The sequence below is a fragment of the Trachurus trachurus genome (genome assembly GCF_905171665.1).
Source record: "Trachurus trachurus genome assembly, chromosome: 15".
NCBI classification, from domain to species: Eukaryota; Metazoa; Chordata; class Actinopteri; order Carangiformes; family Carangidae; genus Trachurus; species Trachurus trachurus.
The window spans coordinates 5,936,892-5,956,351 of NC_139906.1; the positions used below are offsets into that span (position 1 = coordinate 5,936,892).

The 19,460-nt window shown below is 45.6% G+C and overlaps 1 protein-coding gene across 1 annotated transcript in view; it reads right to left on the reverse strand.

Annotated features, from left to right (window-relative positions):
* Positions 1-19,460, reverse strand: part of gfra1a (gdnf family receptor alpha 1a) — a gene marked incomplete at both ends in the record, with an annotated part of 117,409 nt that overhangs the window by 9,074 nt on the left and 88,875 nt on the right. The window contains 2 exons of the mRNA XM_083988293.1: positions 2,088-2,266; positions 17,750-17,884. Of these exons, the coding sequence (XP_083844419.1) occupies positions 2,088-2,266; positions 17,750-17,884 (314 nt within the window). The remainder of the gene's footprint in view (positions 1-2,087; positions 2,267-17,749; positions 17,885-19,460) is intronic.

Consider the following 19,460-nt stretch of genomic DNA (forward strand, 5'->3'; position numbering starts at 1 on the left):
AACAGCTCCAGTGGTTTTTATGATACGTCGTGGCATTGCTGTGTATTACTATTATTATATGTGAAATGGCTGTGTGGCTCTCTGTCATCACTCTGCTGGTAATGACAGTATTATCTTCACCTCCTGCCTGACCCGGGATCAGCCCAGCGCCGGCCGGGGCAGCGCGGGATTGCTGCAAGTAAACTCTCTGTTTCATCAGCTCCATAACTCTTGTTCCTGTAGAGCAGGAGTTGTTGCTGCCAGCTGAGAAATACTGTTTCACACTTTGGCACAGAGATAGGTGTGTGTGTGCCTGGCTGACACACACAGGTATACGACCAATCTACACACCATAGTGATGACACAATGATCAGGACAAATACTGTGAGAAGAAAAGTGGGAAATGAATGGGTTGTGGTAACATTTTGATGTTATAAATCCACAGAAAACAAGCTAAAATCATTTACTGTGCACTGCAAAAACTCAAAATCTTACCAAGAATATTTGTCTCAGATCTCATTCTACTTAAAATAAGACTTATCACATTAAAAAGCAGCTTGTTTTTAGACACTTTTTACTTCTTTCAAGCATATTTTCACTTGAAATAAGTAGAAAAATCTGATAGTGGGTCAAGTTTTTCTTTCTTATTACAAGCACAAAAAAACCTGCTTTCACTGGCAGACTTTTCTACATATTTCAAGTGAAAATTAGTTTAAAACAAGTGAAAATTATCTAAAAAAAAGTTCATTTTTAGGTGATAAGTGAAAAGAGTTTAGTTTTGACTAGAAATTAGGCATTTTTTACAAGAAATAAGACAAATATTCTTGGAAAGGTTGAGTTTTTGTAGTGTATTTGTTGTTTCTTGAATGAATCCAGGTTCAAACTTCTGACTTCCAGCAGGTAGACGGTCTCCAAACCAAACTCACACCACACAACTATTGTATCGAAGTGTTCATGATAACACAATAAACAGCTGCCTACTGAGAAGACATTAACATCTCATTGATGCCATAAGAAAATATTTATTCTCTTACATCAGCTCTGGTTTAGTCTCCATCAACTCCTGTTGGACAATATTTCTCTCTTTAGCGGCTTAATGTTTCACTTTCACACTCTGTTAATTACGACTTCTCTCTCTGGTGTGGTTTGCTGGAAACCGCTGTCCAGACAACAACCCTCGCATCACTTCAAGTATGTGAACCACTGCTTTATCTTGACGTATATATGTTTGTGGTTGTGACAACACTAGATAAACAAATGGAGCCGCTTGCCTCGGAGTCAAAAGAGATAGAAAGTGAGTGAGCCGGAGGATGGCGAGGCGAGGCGGTGAGGTATGTGAAAGAAACTAGACAAACAGGCTGACAGGGAGAAGATGAACACACACACACTCACACACTTGGAGATGTATGGATGGTGACTGAAGCTGATAGAAAAGGACAGAAAGATCAGCAGCTCAGATAAAAAGAGAATGGGTAACTCTGGAACTTGAGCCATCTGTAAAAATCTCTCTCTCTGCTACAAAGAAGAAAAAAAAAGTTTCTGAGATGTTTTCATGTCTTGAGATCAGATTTGTCCCCAGACTGGTGGGAAAACCTTGAACCTCAGAGATCCAGTCGTCCTCTGAATCCCAAATAAAACTAGCTGAACCCTTGTGTGTGTTTGTTAGGGGTGGGAGAAAAAATCGATTCACATATATATCGCAATATCTTTTTTGACGGTTTTTAAATTGATATTTTTTTTCAAAAATTGATTTTTTTTTTGAAAAAACAACAAAACAAAAACATTTTGAATTTTTTTTTTTTTTTTTAATTTTTAAAAATATTGTGCAATGTGCATTTGTTAGCCTTTTTTACATACAGAGAGTACAGGTTTTGAAAAGGGTTTAATTTCACTTTACAATGGAGTATGTTAATTTATAGGCTCCTTCAGTATTTGTGTGCAGATAAATGTTAAAAATGCAGACTAAAAATCGAGAGAATCGGCAATATCGTAGAATCACAATTTAAATCGAATCGCCATCCAAAAAATCGTGGAAGAATCGAATCGGGAGAAAAGCATATTGTCCCAGCCCTAGTGTTTGTGTGTGTGTTTTTGTGTGTGTGTCTCACCTGTAGGCTGCCACAGAAGTGGTAGATGCCGGGGTCTGTGTTGATGTGGTTGTCGGTGTTGGGGTGGCGCTCGCGGTTCCTCTGGTAGGGGGTGGTGGTGGAGGTGGTGGTCTGGACCGGAGACATCGGCTGCCACACTCCAACATCTGTCCCGTTCCCAAACGCCTGGATGGCATTACCTATAGAGAGGGGGGGGGACAGAAACCATTAGCTATTAAAGACTAATCATGTATTTATTTATACATCAGGAGGTTGGTGGTAGATAAAAAAAAGCCATAAGTTAAAGGGGTAGTTCAACATTTTTGGCAAATTGGCCCATTGCCATAATCCCTATAGTTTTAGGAGTAGGTTTGTTACCATTATTTGTCGGTGCAAGCTATTTTTAGAACGGTGGAGCAGAGCCGCGAGCTGCTCAGAGCTACGCTACGGAGGCTAATGGGATTTTTTTGGTTTCCCTCATCAAACTCATCAAATACACAATCCAACAACTCCAAAATGCTCTGGTGGACAAGTTGTGACCTGCACATTCACCACGCTATGAGATAATAACAGAACGTTATGAGACAGAGTTGTTTTAGAGGCAAATTCATGCAAAACCGCTGATGTGCGTTGCCTTCAGGGACAGTTTTTCAGCAAGCAGTCTCTGCATTTCCCTCTAAAACAACTCTGTCTGGTAATGTTGTGTTATTATCTCATAGCGTGGTGAATGTGCAGGTCACAACTTGTCCACCAGAGCGTTGTGGAGTTGTTGGATTGTGTATTTGATGAGTTTGATGAGGGAAACCAAGAAATCCCATGAGCCTCCGTAGCGTAGCTCTGAGCAGCTCGCGGCTCTGCTCCGCCGTTCTAAAAAATAGCTTACACCGATAATTAAAGGTAACAAACCTACTACTGCTATGACTATAGGGATTATGGCAATGGGCCAATTTGCCAAAATGTTGAACTATCCCTCTAAGTCAGTTTTAACTTTATGAAGGCCTCCCCCGCTGAGTCTACAGTAATTCAGATTAGCTGAGCTGATAAAGCACGAGTCTGCCACAACCAGAAATACCACGTCGTAACTCCGGGCCGGTCCCTTTAGCACCGGGCTGGATCAGGTCATGAATCACAGGCTTGTTAGTCCCCATGTTAAAATAAAGCTTTATATCGCCCCGGCCTAAACCACAATTAAAGGTGAGTTAGAAGGTACTTAGGTTTTGTTATCACTCGGCTCCATTATAAATTCACCACACAGTCAAAAAACCTGAGTGCTGATGTAGCTATTTACCATTAGAGTCCATTAGTCCTCCTATTAATAGCCCTCCATGGCTTTGATGTAAAAAGACACACACACACACACACACACACAAAGACAGAGACACACATCAGAGGAAAGCCGAGCTCCACAGAGACCCTGCGTGGACGTAACGATACTCTTTCCTTCCAATGGTGAGCGATGACCCCGATGCTGTGATGAAGGAGGGGAGAGCGCTGATCTGCATAACGGCTCTTTAACCCCACTGAAATATTCATACACAGACGGATAGATTTGTCTACATGATGGACGGAAACATTCATCTCGTTGGATCCATGTCGAAAGTTAAGAAAGGTAAAGAAACCGACGCGTGAGAAAATCAACATAAATGATGCTGTAGATACTTTATAAATATCTTATTTAATGCAGGCCTGCAGCCATGGATCCGAGTGGCATTTCACACGTTGAGATGTAGGTGGTTTTCAAAATAAAATGCACATTAAAATACAGATTATCAGTGCAAACTGTCCTCAGCATCAGTCTTGCTTTGCCTGCGTCTCTCTTTCTCTCTCTCTGTGCAGATATTCTACACGGCCTAAAGAGCCTTAAAAGCCTCCCACTGTTAAATAACACGCTTTCTTTCAGAGGTACATCACAACATATGTTACTGAAGCATCTCGGCTTCATTTACATATGTATATAAGAATAATTTAAATAAAAGCTTAAATAAATGCTGCTGCTCTGACTTGCAGCTTCAGGAACAGTCTTTTATATTTCATGGAAAAACCTTCCTCTTGCAGTGTCGAAGGTTTGCAGAGTAACAGTTAAGTTGCAAGTCTCTTTGGGTTTTGTCCGTGTGTGAAGTCAGCAAATTCTCCGGTTTAAGTCCAGACCTCTGCACTGTGGCGTCCTAATGCCCTTAAGTTGCATCGCGAGGGGCCAAGAGAGCAGCTGCAGCACAACTGGCAACCATCATCCCTCAGTTGCTGAAAATTGCGAAGGATGATTGTAGGTATTTCTCTCGTCAGTGGCCACTGCCCTCGTCTCAGAGCCGCTTCCCTCATCCCTGCTGCTGATCTAGATACAGATATTTTCTAAAGCAACAGGGACTTGGGTGTTTTGTTTTTTTGTTTTTTTTGGGAGATACACTCACATCTCTACTAAGGAGTATTATTAAAAAAAAAAAAAAAAAAAAAAAAAACGAGCACAAGAAAAAAAAAAGGCCAGGCAAAAAAAAAAAACACACACACACCCACACAAAAATAATCAAGGCATCTGTAGAGGAAGCTATGGCCACAGACTATAGTACTTTGATAATTTCTCAATTTATTTATTTTTATACCTGGCTCTTTTTCTTTTTTGCCTGGCTATTTCTTTTTTTTTTGTCAGATTTAATTTTTTTTTTTTTTTTCCCTTTGCCTGACTTTTTTTTTTTTTTTTTTGGACTGGCCCTAATACTCCTTCGTACATCTCAGCAGGTCAGAATTACCTTCAGTGTCCTCAGCAGCTTAACGTCTGACAGACAGACTGACAGACGACAGAATAAAGTGGACTTCTCTGGAGAAGCAGATTAAGCGTGTTGCTCTTCAGAGTGTTTCTGACAGATGACCAGCATCAAGGACGAGACATCTGGATGCTGGTCGTCATGTAAAGACACTTGAACACATGTTGCTCAGAGCCACCGTGCACAGCGAGGTCTCACCCTCCTCTTCCTCCTCCTCCTCCTCCTCCTCCTCCTCCTCTTCCTCCTCCTCCTCCTGTCCTTTTACTTTTCTTTTCTTTCCCCCGGTGGGACCGACTTCTGCTCAAACTCACCCTGACCTAGAAAGAACCTCCGACTCCGTTCCACTGTGCAGATATTTAATAAACGTGACTGTTAATCCCACAGTGGAGCTGCTGGACACTCCCTCACTTCGTCTGCTTTGATTAAAACTGACCTAAAGGAGGACCAGACGAGACATCCTGAAAGATTGGAGACCGTTTCTGTCACACGTATCTACAACTCCGTACCAGTTGGTGGTGGTAATGCACCCACTCGCTGTTTGCCAATAAACCTCATAAGCAGAAGAACGATTACACAAAGTTGAGGTATTTTTCATCAGAGAGAAATGATGGCTCACAGAATCCAACCACTGTGTTTGTAAAAACAAAGAAACACACCCACTCTGGGTCACAGCAATCGAGTGGCAACTTCCATCCATCCATCCATTTTCATCCGCTTGATCCGGAGTCGGGTCGCGGGGGCAGCAGTCGGAGCAGGGATCCCCAGACTTCCCTCTCCCCGGACACTTCTTCCAGCTCTTCCGGGGGGACCCCAAGGCGTTCCCAGGCCAGCCGAGTGACGTAGTCACTCCAGCGTGTCCTGGGTCTTCCGCGGGGCCTCCTCCCGGTGGGACATGCCCGGAACACCTCACGAGGGAGGCGTCCAGGGGGCATCCTATACAGGTGCCCGAGCCACCTCAGCTGGCTCCTCTCGATGTGGAGGAGCAGCGGCTCTACTCCGAGCTCCTCCCGGGTGACAGAGCTCCTCACCCTATCTCTAAGGGAGCGCCCCGCCACCCTGCGGAGGAAACTCATTTTGGCCGCTTGTATCCGGGATCCCGTTCTTTCGGTCATGACCCAGAGTTCATGACCATAGGTGAGGGTGGGAACGTAGATCGACCGGTAAATCGAGAGCTTTGCCTTTCGGCTCAGCTCCTTCTTCACCACGACGGACCGATACAATGACCGCATTACTGCGGCCGCCGCACCGATCCGCCTGTCGATCTCGCGCTCCGTTCTCCCCTCACTCGTGAACAGGACCCCAAGATACTTAAACTCCTCCACCTGAGGCAGGAACTCTCCCCAGACCTGGAGGGTGCAAGCCACCTTTTTCCGGTCGAGAACCATGGCCTCGGACTTAGAGGTGCTGATTCTCATCCCAGCTGCTTCACACTCGGCTGCAAACCGCCCCAGTGCATGCTGAAGGTCCTGGCTCGAGGGAGCCAACAAGACCACATCATCTGCAAAAAGCAGAGATGAAATCAAGTGGCTCCCGAACCGTACCCCCTCCGGCACTTGGCTGCGCCTAGATATTCTGTCCATATAAATAATGAACAGAACCGGTGACAAAGGGCAGCCCTGCCGGAGTCCAACACGCACCGGGAACAGGTCTGACTTACTGCCGGCAATGCGAACCAAGCTCCTGCTCCGGTCATACAGGGACCGTACAGCCCTCAGCAGAGGGCCTCCGACCCCATACTCTCGGAGCACCTCCCACAGGATGCCACGTGGGACACGGTCGAAAGCCTTCTCCAGGTCCACAAAACACATGTGGACTGGTTGGGCAAACTCCCATGCACCCTCGAGCACCCTGCGGAGGGTGTAGAGCTGGTCCAGCGTTCCACGGCCAGAACGAAAACCGCATTGTTCCTCCTGAATCCGAGGTTCGACTATCGGCCGAATTCTCCTCTCCAGCACCCTGGAATAGACTTTCCCCGGGAGGCTGAGGAGTGTGATCCCCCGGTAGTTGGGACACACCCTCCGGTCCCCCTTTTTGAAGAGAGGGACCACCACCCCGGTCTGCCAGTCCAGAGGCACTGTCCCCGACTGCCACGCAATGCTGCAGAGGCGTGTCAGCCACGACAGCCCCGCAACATCCAGAGACTTGAGGTACTCAGGGCGGATCTCATCCACCCCCGGTGCCTTGCCACTGAGGAGCTTCCGGACTACCTCAGTGACTTCACCTTGGGTGATGAATGAATCAACCTCTGAATCCTCAGCCTCTGCTTCCTCGACGGAAGTCGTGTCAGTGGGATTGAGGAGATCCTCGAAGTATTCCTTCCACCGCCCGACGATATCCCCAGTCGAGGTCAACAGCTCCCCTCCTCCACTGTAAACAGTGTTGGCGGAGCACTGCTTCCCCCTCCTGAGGCGTCGGATGGTTTGCCAGAATTTCCTCGAGGCCGACCGGTAGTCCTCCTCCATGGCCTCCCCGAACTTTTCCCAGACCCGAGTTTTTGCTTCCGTGACCGCCCGGGCTGCCGTCCGCTTGGCCTGCCGGTACCCGTCAGCTGCCTCGGGAGTCCCCCGAGCTAGCCAGGCTCGGTAGGACTCCTTCTTCAGCTTGACGGCATCCCTTACTTCTGGTGTCCACCACCGGGTTCGGGGATTACCGCCGCGACAAGCACCGGAGACCTTACGGCCACAGCTCCGGATGGCCGCGTCAACAATGGAAGTGGAGAACATGCTCCATTCAGACTCAATGTCTCCGGCTTCCCTCGGAATCCGGTCAAAGCTCTCCCGGAGGTGGGAGTTGAAGACCTCCCTGACAGGGGATTCTGCCAGACGTTCCCAGCAGACCCTCACGACACGCTTGGGTCTGCCAAGTCTGACCAGCTTCCTCCCCTGCCAGCGGATCCAACTCACCACCAGGTGGTGATCAGTTGACAGCTCAGCCCCTCTCTTCACCCGAGTGTCCAAGACATACGGCCGGAGATCAGATGACACGACTACAAAGTCGATCATTGACCTCCGTCCTAGGGTGTCCTGGTGCCACGTGCACTGATGGACACCCTTATGCCTGAACATGGTGTTCGTTATGGACAAACTGTGGCTAGCACAGAAGTCCAATAACAAAACACCGCTCGGGTTCAGATCGGGGAGGCCGTTCCTCCCAATCACACCTCTCCAGGTAACACTGTCGCTGCCCACGTGGGCATTGAAGTCCCCCAGCAGAACGATGGAGTCCCCAGTTGGAGCGCTTTCCAGCACCCCTCCCAGGGCCTCCAGGAAGGCCGGGTACTCTGCACTGCCGTTCGGCCCGTAGGCCGAGACAACAGTGAGAGACCTATCCCCGACCCGAAGGCGCAGGGAAACGACCCTCTCGTTCAGTGGGGAGAACTCCAACACATGGCGGCTGAGCTGGGGGGCTATGAACAAGCCCACACCAGCTCGCCGCCTCTCACCATGGGCAACTCCAGAGTGGAAGAGAGTCCAGCCTCTCTCAAGGAGTTGGGTTCCGGGTTCCAGAGCCCAGGCTGTGCGTGGAGGTGAGCCCGACTATCTCTAGCCGATACCTCTCAGCCTCCCGCACGAGCTCAGGCTCTTTCCCCCCCAGCGAGGTGACATTCCATGTCCCTGAAGCCAGAGTCGTTGTCCGGGGATTGGGTCGCCGGGGCCCCCGCCCACGGCTGCCACCCAAAACACACGGCACCGGCCCCTCATGGTCCTTCCTGCGGGTGGTGGGCCTACTGGAAGGCGGGCCCACGTCGCTCCTTCGGGCTGGGCCCGGCCGGGTCCTGTGGGCGGAGACCCGGCCACCAGGCGCTCGCCTGCGAGCCCCTACCCCAGGCCTGGCTCCAGGGTGGGGCCCCGGTGACGCCGATCCGGGCGACGTGAACGTCCTCGATATTGTTCCACTCATGAGGGGTTTTGGAACCGCTCTTAGTCTGACCCGTCACCTAGGACCTGTTTGCCTTGGGAGACCCTACCAGGGGCATTAAGCCCCGGACAACATAGCTCCCAGGATCATTCGGGTGCTCAAACCCCTCCACCACGGTAAGGTGGCGGTTCAAGGAGGGGTGGCAACTTGTCATTGGCTAAACACCAAGACAAAAGACCTAGGTGTATCTGAATTATCTGTTTGACTCCCTGATGAAGGCTTGACGCCGGAACGCGTCATAGTCATTTTAAACATGTCACTGTGACAATGCCAGATTAATTAAATGCATTTTTATTAACTCAAGAGAGTGCCTTGGAGTTTTTCTTTGTTTTTCCACATCCCTTGGATCCCTCTCTCCAAAGAGCACCTCTAGTTTTGAGAAAGAAGTCCAGGCAGCGCTCCTCGCTTTGAACATTTTTTGACTGTGTTTGTAAATCTACTCTTTAACTCATTACAATCATATCAATCAATCAATCAATCAATCATAGATTCCTCCTGCATCTGCTGTTTTAGCTCATGTTTTCTCAAGATGGCGGATAACTGCATCCTGAAGCCCCTCCCACAGCGTTTGGACCAGTTGTTTTGAAGCGTACACCTGGGTCCAGATTAAACACTGGCACAGCACCAGTGAGAAAACAGATTTTAGCTTCATTTTTGTTAATTTTTACAATCCACAGAGCTCTAAAGGTCATTACTGTGGTTTGCTACTGATTGTGTGATAACTTAAAAAAAAAAGAAAAAGAAATAACTTAATGCTTTTAACACGATGGAGTCAGCAAGTTGAGTTTTAATGCGCATATACTCTGTCTATAGGGGATTAGTGCAGCACATATAATGGAAGAAGTCCTGTCTATTCAAACTAACTACTCTTCAAAACATTTTAAATGTGCTGTTGTCATGCACTGGCATTCATATCTGAGATGCATTATTCAGCACAAAATAAGTAATTTTTTGTCAATATCCTGCAGCTCTCATATGTGCGACTTTTGCATCGCGAGTGTGCGAGTGCATATTTAATTTTTTGCTTATGGCTGTTTGTGAGCATGTGATTGTTTAGCTGGTAGCTTTTGTGCCGAGGCAGCAGAAGCCTGACGAGCATATTGTAAACGTTGATCGGCTCTGTCTTCTCACCTGCAGCCTAATTACACACACACACACAGACACACACAGACACAGCAGTCATATGTGTGACATAATTTGCATCTCAACTAGATCTCAGGACAGTCGTCAGATGTGTTTTTGTAGATGTGATTGTTTTTGTACATTTATTTTCTTCTTGGTTGTTTCTAATCAGCTGAATTTCCTTTGGGGAAGTGGCTCAGAAAAACATGGCAAACAATTAGTTCAGAGTATGTCTGTGGATTAAAAATCAATCCACAATTACAAAACTCTCTGACAACACGGATATTTGCAGATCCAGTTATGTGGCATATGCGGTTTTTATTTTTTATTTTCACTACATACAGTGTAACAGTGTAAGAGTTTCCCATTCTCACCGTACTGTCGGTTTCAAAGCTGCGTTTGATCAGCGACTTCACAGGAGAGGACGTTCGCTTGGTCTTATTATCTTAAGTGAAAGTTAGAACCTTCTGAAGGATATTAATGATAATAATAATGATGATGTGTCATTGTGAATAAAAATGTCATTAACACAGCAGTTCACTTGGGAATTGAAGTCAGTGAGAAGAGTTCGGTGCCACTGAACAGGCACGACCTGACAAACCTGAGTCTGACCACAGAAATGAGCTCTAGTTAAGGGCACGTCACCAATCTTTACTTGGTTTATTTGGATAATAAAGCCAAACACATACAGGAGAGCTAATGCCTTTTCTCAACAGCTTCGGTGCAGAGATGATGGCAGCTCTGCTACTGTTTAATCAGTGTACATAAAAACGATTCACAGTCACTGCAGACTGGAGCAGCACACTGCAATTTACAAGAAATAAACAGTCCCAAATCACAACACTTAGACCTACACACACACATTTGTACTTTTACAGGTCCCATAAAGTGAGATTTTCATATCTTCTTTGATTATAGATCAGGTCTAGGGTCTGTAGTGACACTGTGATAATATCACAAAGCCTCAGTCCACAAAGAAACACACACAGCCTGTGTTCAGAAACGGAGCCTTAAAACAAGCCGTCAGGACTTTTGTAACTTTGTGATGTCACAACACAGCAGCCCTCTCCTCAAACCCTGAGCCAATAAGAGGAGAGACACAGAGCCTCCTCTCTTTTGATTGGCTCACGATATAAAACTACATTGTCTCTAAAAAACACAAGTTTATCTTCCTATGAATCAACAATTATTGAAGTCTTAAAATAAGGTCCTTTAATGTGTTTGAGAAACTTAACACTCATTGTTTCCAAATCTGAAAACAACTATTGCAAGTCATGTTCACAGTAGACACACACACATCGATGATAGATGTCCCACAGTGACGCTGGTTAAAGGCCTGAAACGCTCCGTGTATCTGAGATCTCAGTATGAGTTTAGGAAATTGGACCCACCTGGGCTTTAAAAATGTGATTAGAGAGGCTTAAAGGAAAACAAAGCAGAAAGTACTGATACTGATGGTAAGGAGCGGCCTGAATAATTCTTGAGGTGGTATTTAAATGTCTCATTAAAGCTACTGAAGCTACAATGTGCAGCTCGCTCATTGATCCTGTGGGAGCTGCATCATCTATTCAGAGAGTTGATGACATCGACACATTTTGACCTGAAACCATATTAGCCTCCTACCTGCAACAAATCACAAGTGTATGTATGAGCTGGAGACGTGAAAAATCTAACGTTAACCGGCAGGATGTGGCGTTGATTGTTGATCTGCTGAAACTTCCTGGTTTACAGGAACTAGTTGTAGTCAAGACCACCTAACCCAAGACCATTTTCAAGACCATTACTGTATTCTGTGCTAGTACTCATAATAATCGTGTGGCTTGATATTTACATTATTCCTCAGCTAAAAATAAAAGAAAATTTTGTATAAAATCTATATCATATTAAAGGGATAGTTCACCCAAAATTCAAATTTCACTCATTACCTACTCCACCTCATGTTGATTTGCGCCGGCGTCATTGCAAATCACGCGAGGTTTGGACGGACCAGGAAGAGTAGTGCTGGGAGCTTCCGCTACAAACAACCTTAAAACCTATACTTATTTAATTTTTTTCGGAACAATTTCTCATGTTGGGGCTTCAATACAAGAGGGACATTACAGACGAGCACTATGGAGGTATTTGGATGTTTTTTGGTGTGTCTTTTTGGACAAAGAAAAGTGAGCCCCTTTCTCAACTGTCATATGGACATGCAGTCCATATATATGCATAACCTCATATAATTGTAACACTGTGTACTGTGGGTCAAACAACTCCCCCTACTTCACTTCCAAGATGAATTTCACGTCGTCCTTCACTTGACAACAACTCGTCTCTGCCTCTCTCTCTCTTTCCCTGTTTGTTTGTGTGTTTTGACCCCCCCGCCCCCCTGCAGCCAGCCCACTTCGTCTCCCTATCCTGTGTGTGTGTGTTTTTTCATCTCTCTCGCTCTCTGTTGAGAATAATACGGTCGCATTTGTCAATCGCTGTATTTTATTTTGAAAAGTGCTTTATTTTGAAAATTGACCGGATTCTCTCGTTGTTTCATGTGTGACTTCCTGCCAAGATTGACGCGATTGCTCGCGGCTCGCGCACAAAATAGAACAGACGCCGAAACGATAAATGCACGGCGCGAGCAATCGCGGCGCTTTGCGGCGCGTCTGGTCTGAACTACACAACCTGTTAACTTGGGCGCCGAAGGAAAGCGGTCTCCGTTCCGCGGCTATTCGCGGCGCTTCGGCGTCCGGTGTGAACCCGGCGTTAGTCGACATGAGGGTGAGTAGATAATGAGTGAAATTTGAATTTTGGGTGAACTATCCCTTTAATGGAAACAAAGTTTGGATTGAACAGAAGAACGCAGCACAGAACCTGCTGACGTCTCCTCCCACTGTTGACACTGGTGCAACCAAGATTTTCAGATGGTTACACAAGCATACTGAATACATACAACAATTTTAATTATCTTAAAGTTATTGAATTAAGTTACATAAACCCAAGTGACCAAGTTACAGAGAGACATTTGACTTGTCTTGAAAAAAAATCCCTAGTCCAGCTCCTTTAAAACCTTAAAACCAGCCTCATTAACTGCAGCCCAGACACACAGCGACATGCAGCACTAACCCAAACATTAATTTAACCTTCACCGATGCAAACAGCATGGTGCCTTTGAACCAAGCATGATATCATCTTCCCGCTGCAGCAGGTATTAGTGTTAGCAGAGCGAGTCGGGCCTTTCACAGATGTCTACATTACCACTTTATCTCACTTTACATGTACACGGTTTGCTGTAACACTAGAATTACAACCGACGATCGTACCGGACGGTGTGACCTTTGAATATTCAGGAGGACGCAGTCGGGGCACAGAGACAGCGACATGTTGGAAAAGACTTTCAATACATTAAAGCACCAGTGTCTTCTGGAGAATATTACAGGGTCGTGGGATAAACTGTCGACAATTATCCAGTGAAAACTTTTGGTTGGAGCTGACACATGACACATGACACAGCTGCAGATGATGGGAGAAGGAGCCACGATACAGCCGATACATTTATCTGCCTGTCTGCAGCCGACCATCCCAGCGAATTCTCTGAACAATAAAATATCTAAAACAGCAGAACAAGAACGTAAAGTGCTCTCTCTTTCTCTTTCCCTCTTTTTCTCTATTCTTTTCATTCTCTCTTGTAGTTCCTCTCTAGTCATGACCCTGTAGCCGGCATGTGTCAGGATCTTCAGAGTTGTCAGTTCCAGTTACTGCTGAGCAAGCTTAATGAGAGCAGAAAGAAGGGGAGGGGAGCGGAGAGGAGAGGAGGGGTGGGGTGGGCATGAAAGGAGGGAGATGGGAGACAGAGAGAGAGAGAGAGATGGGATGGGATGAGCAGAAAGAAAGAAGTGAGGTGAAGCATAAGCAGGAGGAGAAGGAGCAAGGAGAAGGAGTCATAATGGTGACATAAGGCGGCGGAAAAGTGAGCGGAGAGCGGAGTTGAGGCTAATTACGAAAAGTCAGACGAGGCACATTCCCCCCGCTTTGCCCTTCGCTCGGCTCCCCGCAGCGAGTAAAAGCAAATACTACACATAGAGACAGAAAACTTGCTTTATCTCACATTAACCCTCTTTGATCTTGCAAGTCTCACATTGACACACACACACACACACAAGTAAAATCATGCAAACTCATCTCACACTGTGAAACGCACACACACACTGCTGCCTTTATTATCTACGGCAGACCGAGCTCGTAACCCTGACCTGTAAAGTGAAAACAAAGAAGAGAAAACAAGTGGGAGGGAGGGAAACAGAAACATGATGGTAATAAGAAGAAGAGGAGACAAATGAGAGAGTGAAAGAGAGAAGAGTCGGTGAAAATGAGGCTGCGTCGTGTTGGTGTTTTCTCATCTGGAAACTGTCATTCTGACAAAAGGAAAATCAAACTCCCACTCAGCTCATGTTGTTGAGCTCATCCACCAGCAGCAGCAGCAGCAGCAACTAACTACAATCTGCTCATTATGTTCAATGCACACCACTTTCTACGACACGCACCTACTTAGCCACACATTGACCGACTGACTGACTGCTTCGTACAGGTGTTAAGCAATTGATCGGTTCATCGACGCAACGCTCCGTTCATTAGCGAGGTGACTTGTGGTCAATGAGTGGTAATCTACACAAATACATGATGTGGTGGTGCTGGTGGTGGTGGTGGTGGTAAACCGATGAGCAAAGAAACACAACAAATTATCTTGGAGGGTGTTTTCAGGTCACAACAGCAGCTTCCTGTGTCCTCATCCTAGTTATATACTGAGTGTGAGTCGATTATTAGGACCAAATTGCAAGACGACAGCTTCTAGATTATTTAACTGAATCTAAATCCAGAATAAAAACTAATAATTGAATCAGAACACACTGGATTTACTGATTTGACCATGTTGTTAAAGGGATAGTTCAGCATTTTGGCAAACTGGCCCATTGCCATAATCCCTATAGTCATAGCAGTAGGTTCGTTACCTTTGACTGTCGGTGCAAGATATTTGTAGAACGGCGGAGCAGAGCTGTGAGCTGCTCAGAGCTACGCTACGGAGGCTAATGGGATTTCTTGGTTTCACTCATCAAACTCATCAAATACACAATCCAACAACTCCAAAACGCTCTGGTGGACAAGTTGTGACCTTCACATTCACCACGCTATGAGATAATGACGAAACGTTACCAGACAGAGTTGTTTTAGAGGTAAATACAGAGACTGCTTGCTGAAAAACTGCCCTCGACAGGAACCTGCATCAGTTTTGCATGAATTTACCTTGAAAACAACTCTGTATCGATGAGTTTGATGAGGGAAACCAAGAAATCCCATTAGCCTCCGTAGCGTAGCTCTGAGCAGCTCGCGGCTCTGCTCCGCCGTTCTAAAAATAGCTTGCACCGACAATTAAAGGTAACAAACCTACTTCTAAAACTATAGGGATTATGGCAATGGGCCAATTTGCCAAAATGTTGAACAATCCCTTTAAGATGAAATGATGGTGCCGTCGTTAAAAGTGAAGTGCGAAGTCGAGTGGTTGACGGTAAACAGACAGACAGGCTCCTCCATTTATCAATAGGATGAGATGAATCAGGGTTTAACTGGGAGAATCCACTTCCTCTGACATGAGGTTGTTTTTCTCGCCGCTTCACTGCTCTAACTGAACTGAATATTTTGTCTCAAATGATCTTCAACTCACAAAAGACACAATTGGTGCAGAAACAACATTCAAATGTGGTTGAGTTACTAATTGAATGAACAGTTGATGTCATTTCAATTAATTAAAATGCCAATTAAGCACAGACTAAAAAGACATCTGCTGCTCCCCCAGATGTTCACACTCATGTCAGTTGTTATTGCTGATACGAGATAAGAGATTGAAGTTTCAATAAGAGATAAGAATCTCAGTTTTATCAACACATGGAACTGACACCAACCACAATCACACAGCTGTCTGAAACAACAGATACATGAGGCTGTGATCTTAATCAATTAACAATTTCCTGCTCATTTGAGAACATGTCGTGGTGCATGTATGATGGGTTTACAGGCGGGTCAGTGGGTTTTTACAACAAGTCTCGTCTGGTGGTCGCCTGCGTCTCGGCGACTGTTCTTTAAAGGTACAATATGTAGGAGTTCCCCCCATCTAGCGGTGCGGTTGCATATCTGAACGTATTCTTGATGTTGCATTCACGTGAAATCGGGCAGATGTCAGACAGACAACAGATGCTGCATGTAACAGGATAAACAAGGGTCTATGTAAACGAGTGGTCCGCCAGCACGAGGCAAAACAATACAGGTGTGACAATATGTTGTCATGGTGTATTGTTTACATCAGTGGTTCTCAACCTTTTGTACATCAAGGACCCCTAAATTGAAACAAATTAGACCATGGACCCCCATTTGACCAAATTTAGAAGTAAAGACCAGAAATACACAAATATTTGTTCTGAGACTGAAGAACATTACTTTTTTATAGGCTACATTTAAATTAGGGCCAATGGCGTGAATTTTTGGAAATATTATAGAGAAATCTCTGGAAAAAAGTGGTCCAATTTCTCCAAAAACATTTAAACATTTCTAGGAAGATGTGGTAAAAATTCTCAAAAAAAAAAGTAAAATTTTTTAAAAAAGTAAAAATTTTCTCGAAAAAAAAGAGGTAAAATTTCTCATAAAAAATGTTCAAAATAAAAATAAAAAAGTAAAATTTCTAGAAAAGAGCGGTAAAATTTCTAAAACAAAAAAGTAAAAAAAAAAACTTCTACAAAAAGTAGTAAAATTAAAAACAAAATCGGGGACCCCCTTCAAATCTCTCAAGGACCCCTAGGGGTCCCCGGACCCCACGTTGAGAACCACTGGTTTACATGACCCACGTTTTACCGTCTTTCTCTCATCGAGTAAAATGACATCCGGTTGGTTTGCCGACGGCCGTCTGCCTGACTGCACCTGAATGCAACATGGCAGCCTCGGTTCGGTGCGCCCCCCCTTATTACATATTTGTAACGACTTGTAACAACTCATTCTAAGGTACGAGAAAGATTTCATTTGTATGCGGCTGTGATTCGACTATAGTGAAATACGTATTTATGAAAGACATATTTGATTTTTGCTCATAAAAAGCCAAATCAGTTACATACTGGGGCTGTAACACGAGCCGAGCTCAGGTGATTACAAACATTCATCCAGCTTAGGTGTCCTTCAGCAAGTAACACACCGTCTGTACAGTGTGTGTGTGTGTGTGTGTGTGTGTGTGACCCTGTGTTCTGACCTCCATACAAGAATCAATGAAGAATCACATTACACTTAAACCGTCCTGTGGAGGAATCGGACTGCAGCGCGCCGGCTGACACAGGGAGCAACAATTAGCTCTGATTACACAGAAACAACACAATCAATGTGGCTCTGATCACCACGGCTCTGTAGGAATACCCTGCAACATATTCATCTTAGCTGGAAATATGTGTGAGTGTGTGTGTGTGTGTGTGTGTGTGGGATACAGAGAGAGACATATGAGAGTGTGTTTGAGGGGGGTTGTTAATTAAAGCCGTTGTGTAAGAGGGTCGGATGAAAAAAAGCTGCTTCTTCTTCTTCCTGCTACAGCTTTTTAGCCACTCACACGACGTTCACACGCTGTGGTGCAGTCTGTGTGTGACTGGTCGGTTTCTCTATAATGCAGAGGGATAACAAAGCAAAGCATGGCAATAGGATATATTCGGTGGGAAGGAAGGGGAGACCGAGACAAGGAGAGACAAGGAAAGAAAAGAGAGGATAAAAGAGCAAAAAGGGTGAGCGCGCTGAGCAGAGAGGATAGAAATAGAAAGTAACAGAACTCAGTAGAACAGATAGGGATAGGAAACAGTGGTGAGCCGCCGGTCAGAGGTTGTAACTCACGCAGGCAGGTGTTCTCGGTGAAAAACTCGGTGAACTTGTCGCACTCGTCCTTGTTGTTGCCGCTGTTGCTGCAGTCGCAGTAGGGAGACACGCTGATCTTGGGCGAGCGCAGGTAGTTTGGCGTCATCACCGTACCTGCAGCAGGAAGAGGAGGAGGAGAAGGAGGAGGAGGAGGAGGAGGAGGAGGGAAACACAGCTCTTTATTCAGTCACTCACTCAGTCATTCATCTGTCTTTGTCTGAGTAAGAAACGCGATGCACAAACAGGGATGCTCGGTGAATTGTTATTGTCAAGAGCCTCAATATTGCTGCTGAGTGTTGAGGAGAAAAAAAGAATATTTAAACCCTTTAAGATTCAGTTATCATCCTCCTTCTGTGTTAAATGATAAATGCCGTAATAACAAAGTTAAATCATTGCTGCATTTATTTCTTCTTCCTCTCCTCCTATCCTCCTCCACACACACACACACACACACAAATGGTGTAGTGTGGTGGAGTTTCTGCAGAGGAGCCGGGGTGAAGAATAGGCTTTCTCTCTGCGAGGGAAAGCAAATAGCTTCAGTCAGTGATTTCTCACTCCCCCAATGGATTGTTCCCTTGTGCTGGCGGCGCTCCAGAACAGGCCTTTTTGTTTTGCAGTAGGCACGATGAATTGGCGCCGTGTGGACAGTGTGTGCCTGTGTGTGTGTGTGTCTGTGTGTGTGTGGTCTGGCTTTTTGCAACTTTTGAGGACAAATTCTTGACAGCTCATCGTTGTGGTGGTGCTGAGGACGTAATGGCTGCTGCTAGTGGTGGTGGTGCTGCTCACAAAAGGAGTTACATGGAACCAAAATGTCACTCGGGGTCTCGGTTTCATTGTTTTGCTCATCATTTCAATCAACTGCAACACTGTAGTCGCCGTGTTAACCGCTGAGTCAGACAGACTATCAGACCGGGCCGGGGACAAACCTCCGTGTCAGACAAACTTGTTTCGAGGAAGAAAAAAAGGAGACAAATTTGATCGAAACAGTTTGTTGTTGTAAAGACAGACACAGTTTACACCTCCTGCTACAGCTCTGACCCACTGCTCTTGCCATAGTTGTGCACATAGTACAAACACTGGTGTGCAGGGAGCACAAGAAGTATGTAACAGCTGAGTTGCATTTTGGCTTTTGGTGAAGATATTTATAGAATTTTTTATTTTTAAAGATGTTCAGAAATGGCCTTTTGTCCTGTTTGTCGCGCCTCCTTCCACGAGTTGCCGCACGAGTTTACCCGAGTAAGGAAAAGGAATTTGATTGGTCGTTATCGCGGGATATTCAATGCTTGGGGTGGGACCGAACTCGGTGTGTGTGTGTGTGTGTGTCCGAGTGTGTTTAGCTAACGTAGCTAACTGTTAGCTCGTAGGCTTACTACATTATAGCGTGCTAACTTAGCTAACGTAGCTAACTGTTAGCTCGTAGGCTTGCTACGTTATAGCTTGCTAACTTAGCTAGCGAGGCTAAGTGATGGATAGGGACAGAGGAGAGTTTGTGTCGGTGGTGGTGGACGAGTCTCCTCGCTTTTCTCAGACTTTGAGTTTGATTGATGGATGACGGATCCAATATCACTGGCTGATGAATCGTGAGCAATGTGACGCATAATTTGTCCGCCTGCATTATCCAATGCGAAAAAAAACTACCCCACTTTCACCCCGGATTTACTCAAAAATATAATTTTGCACAAAGTTTGGG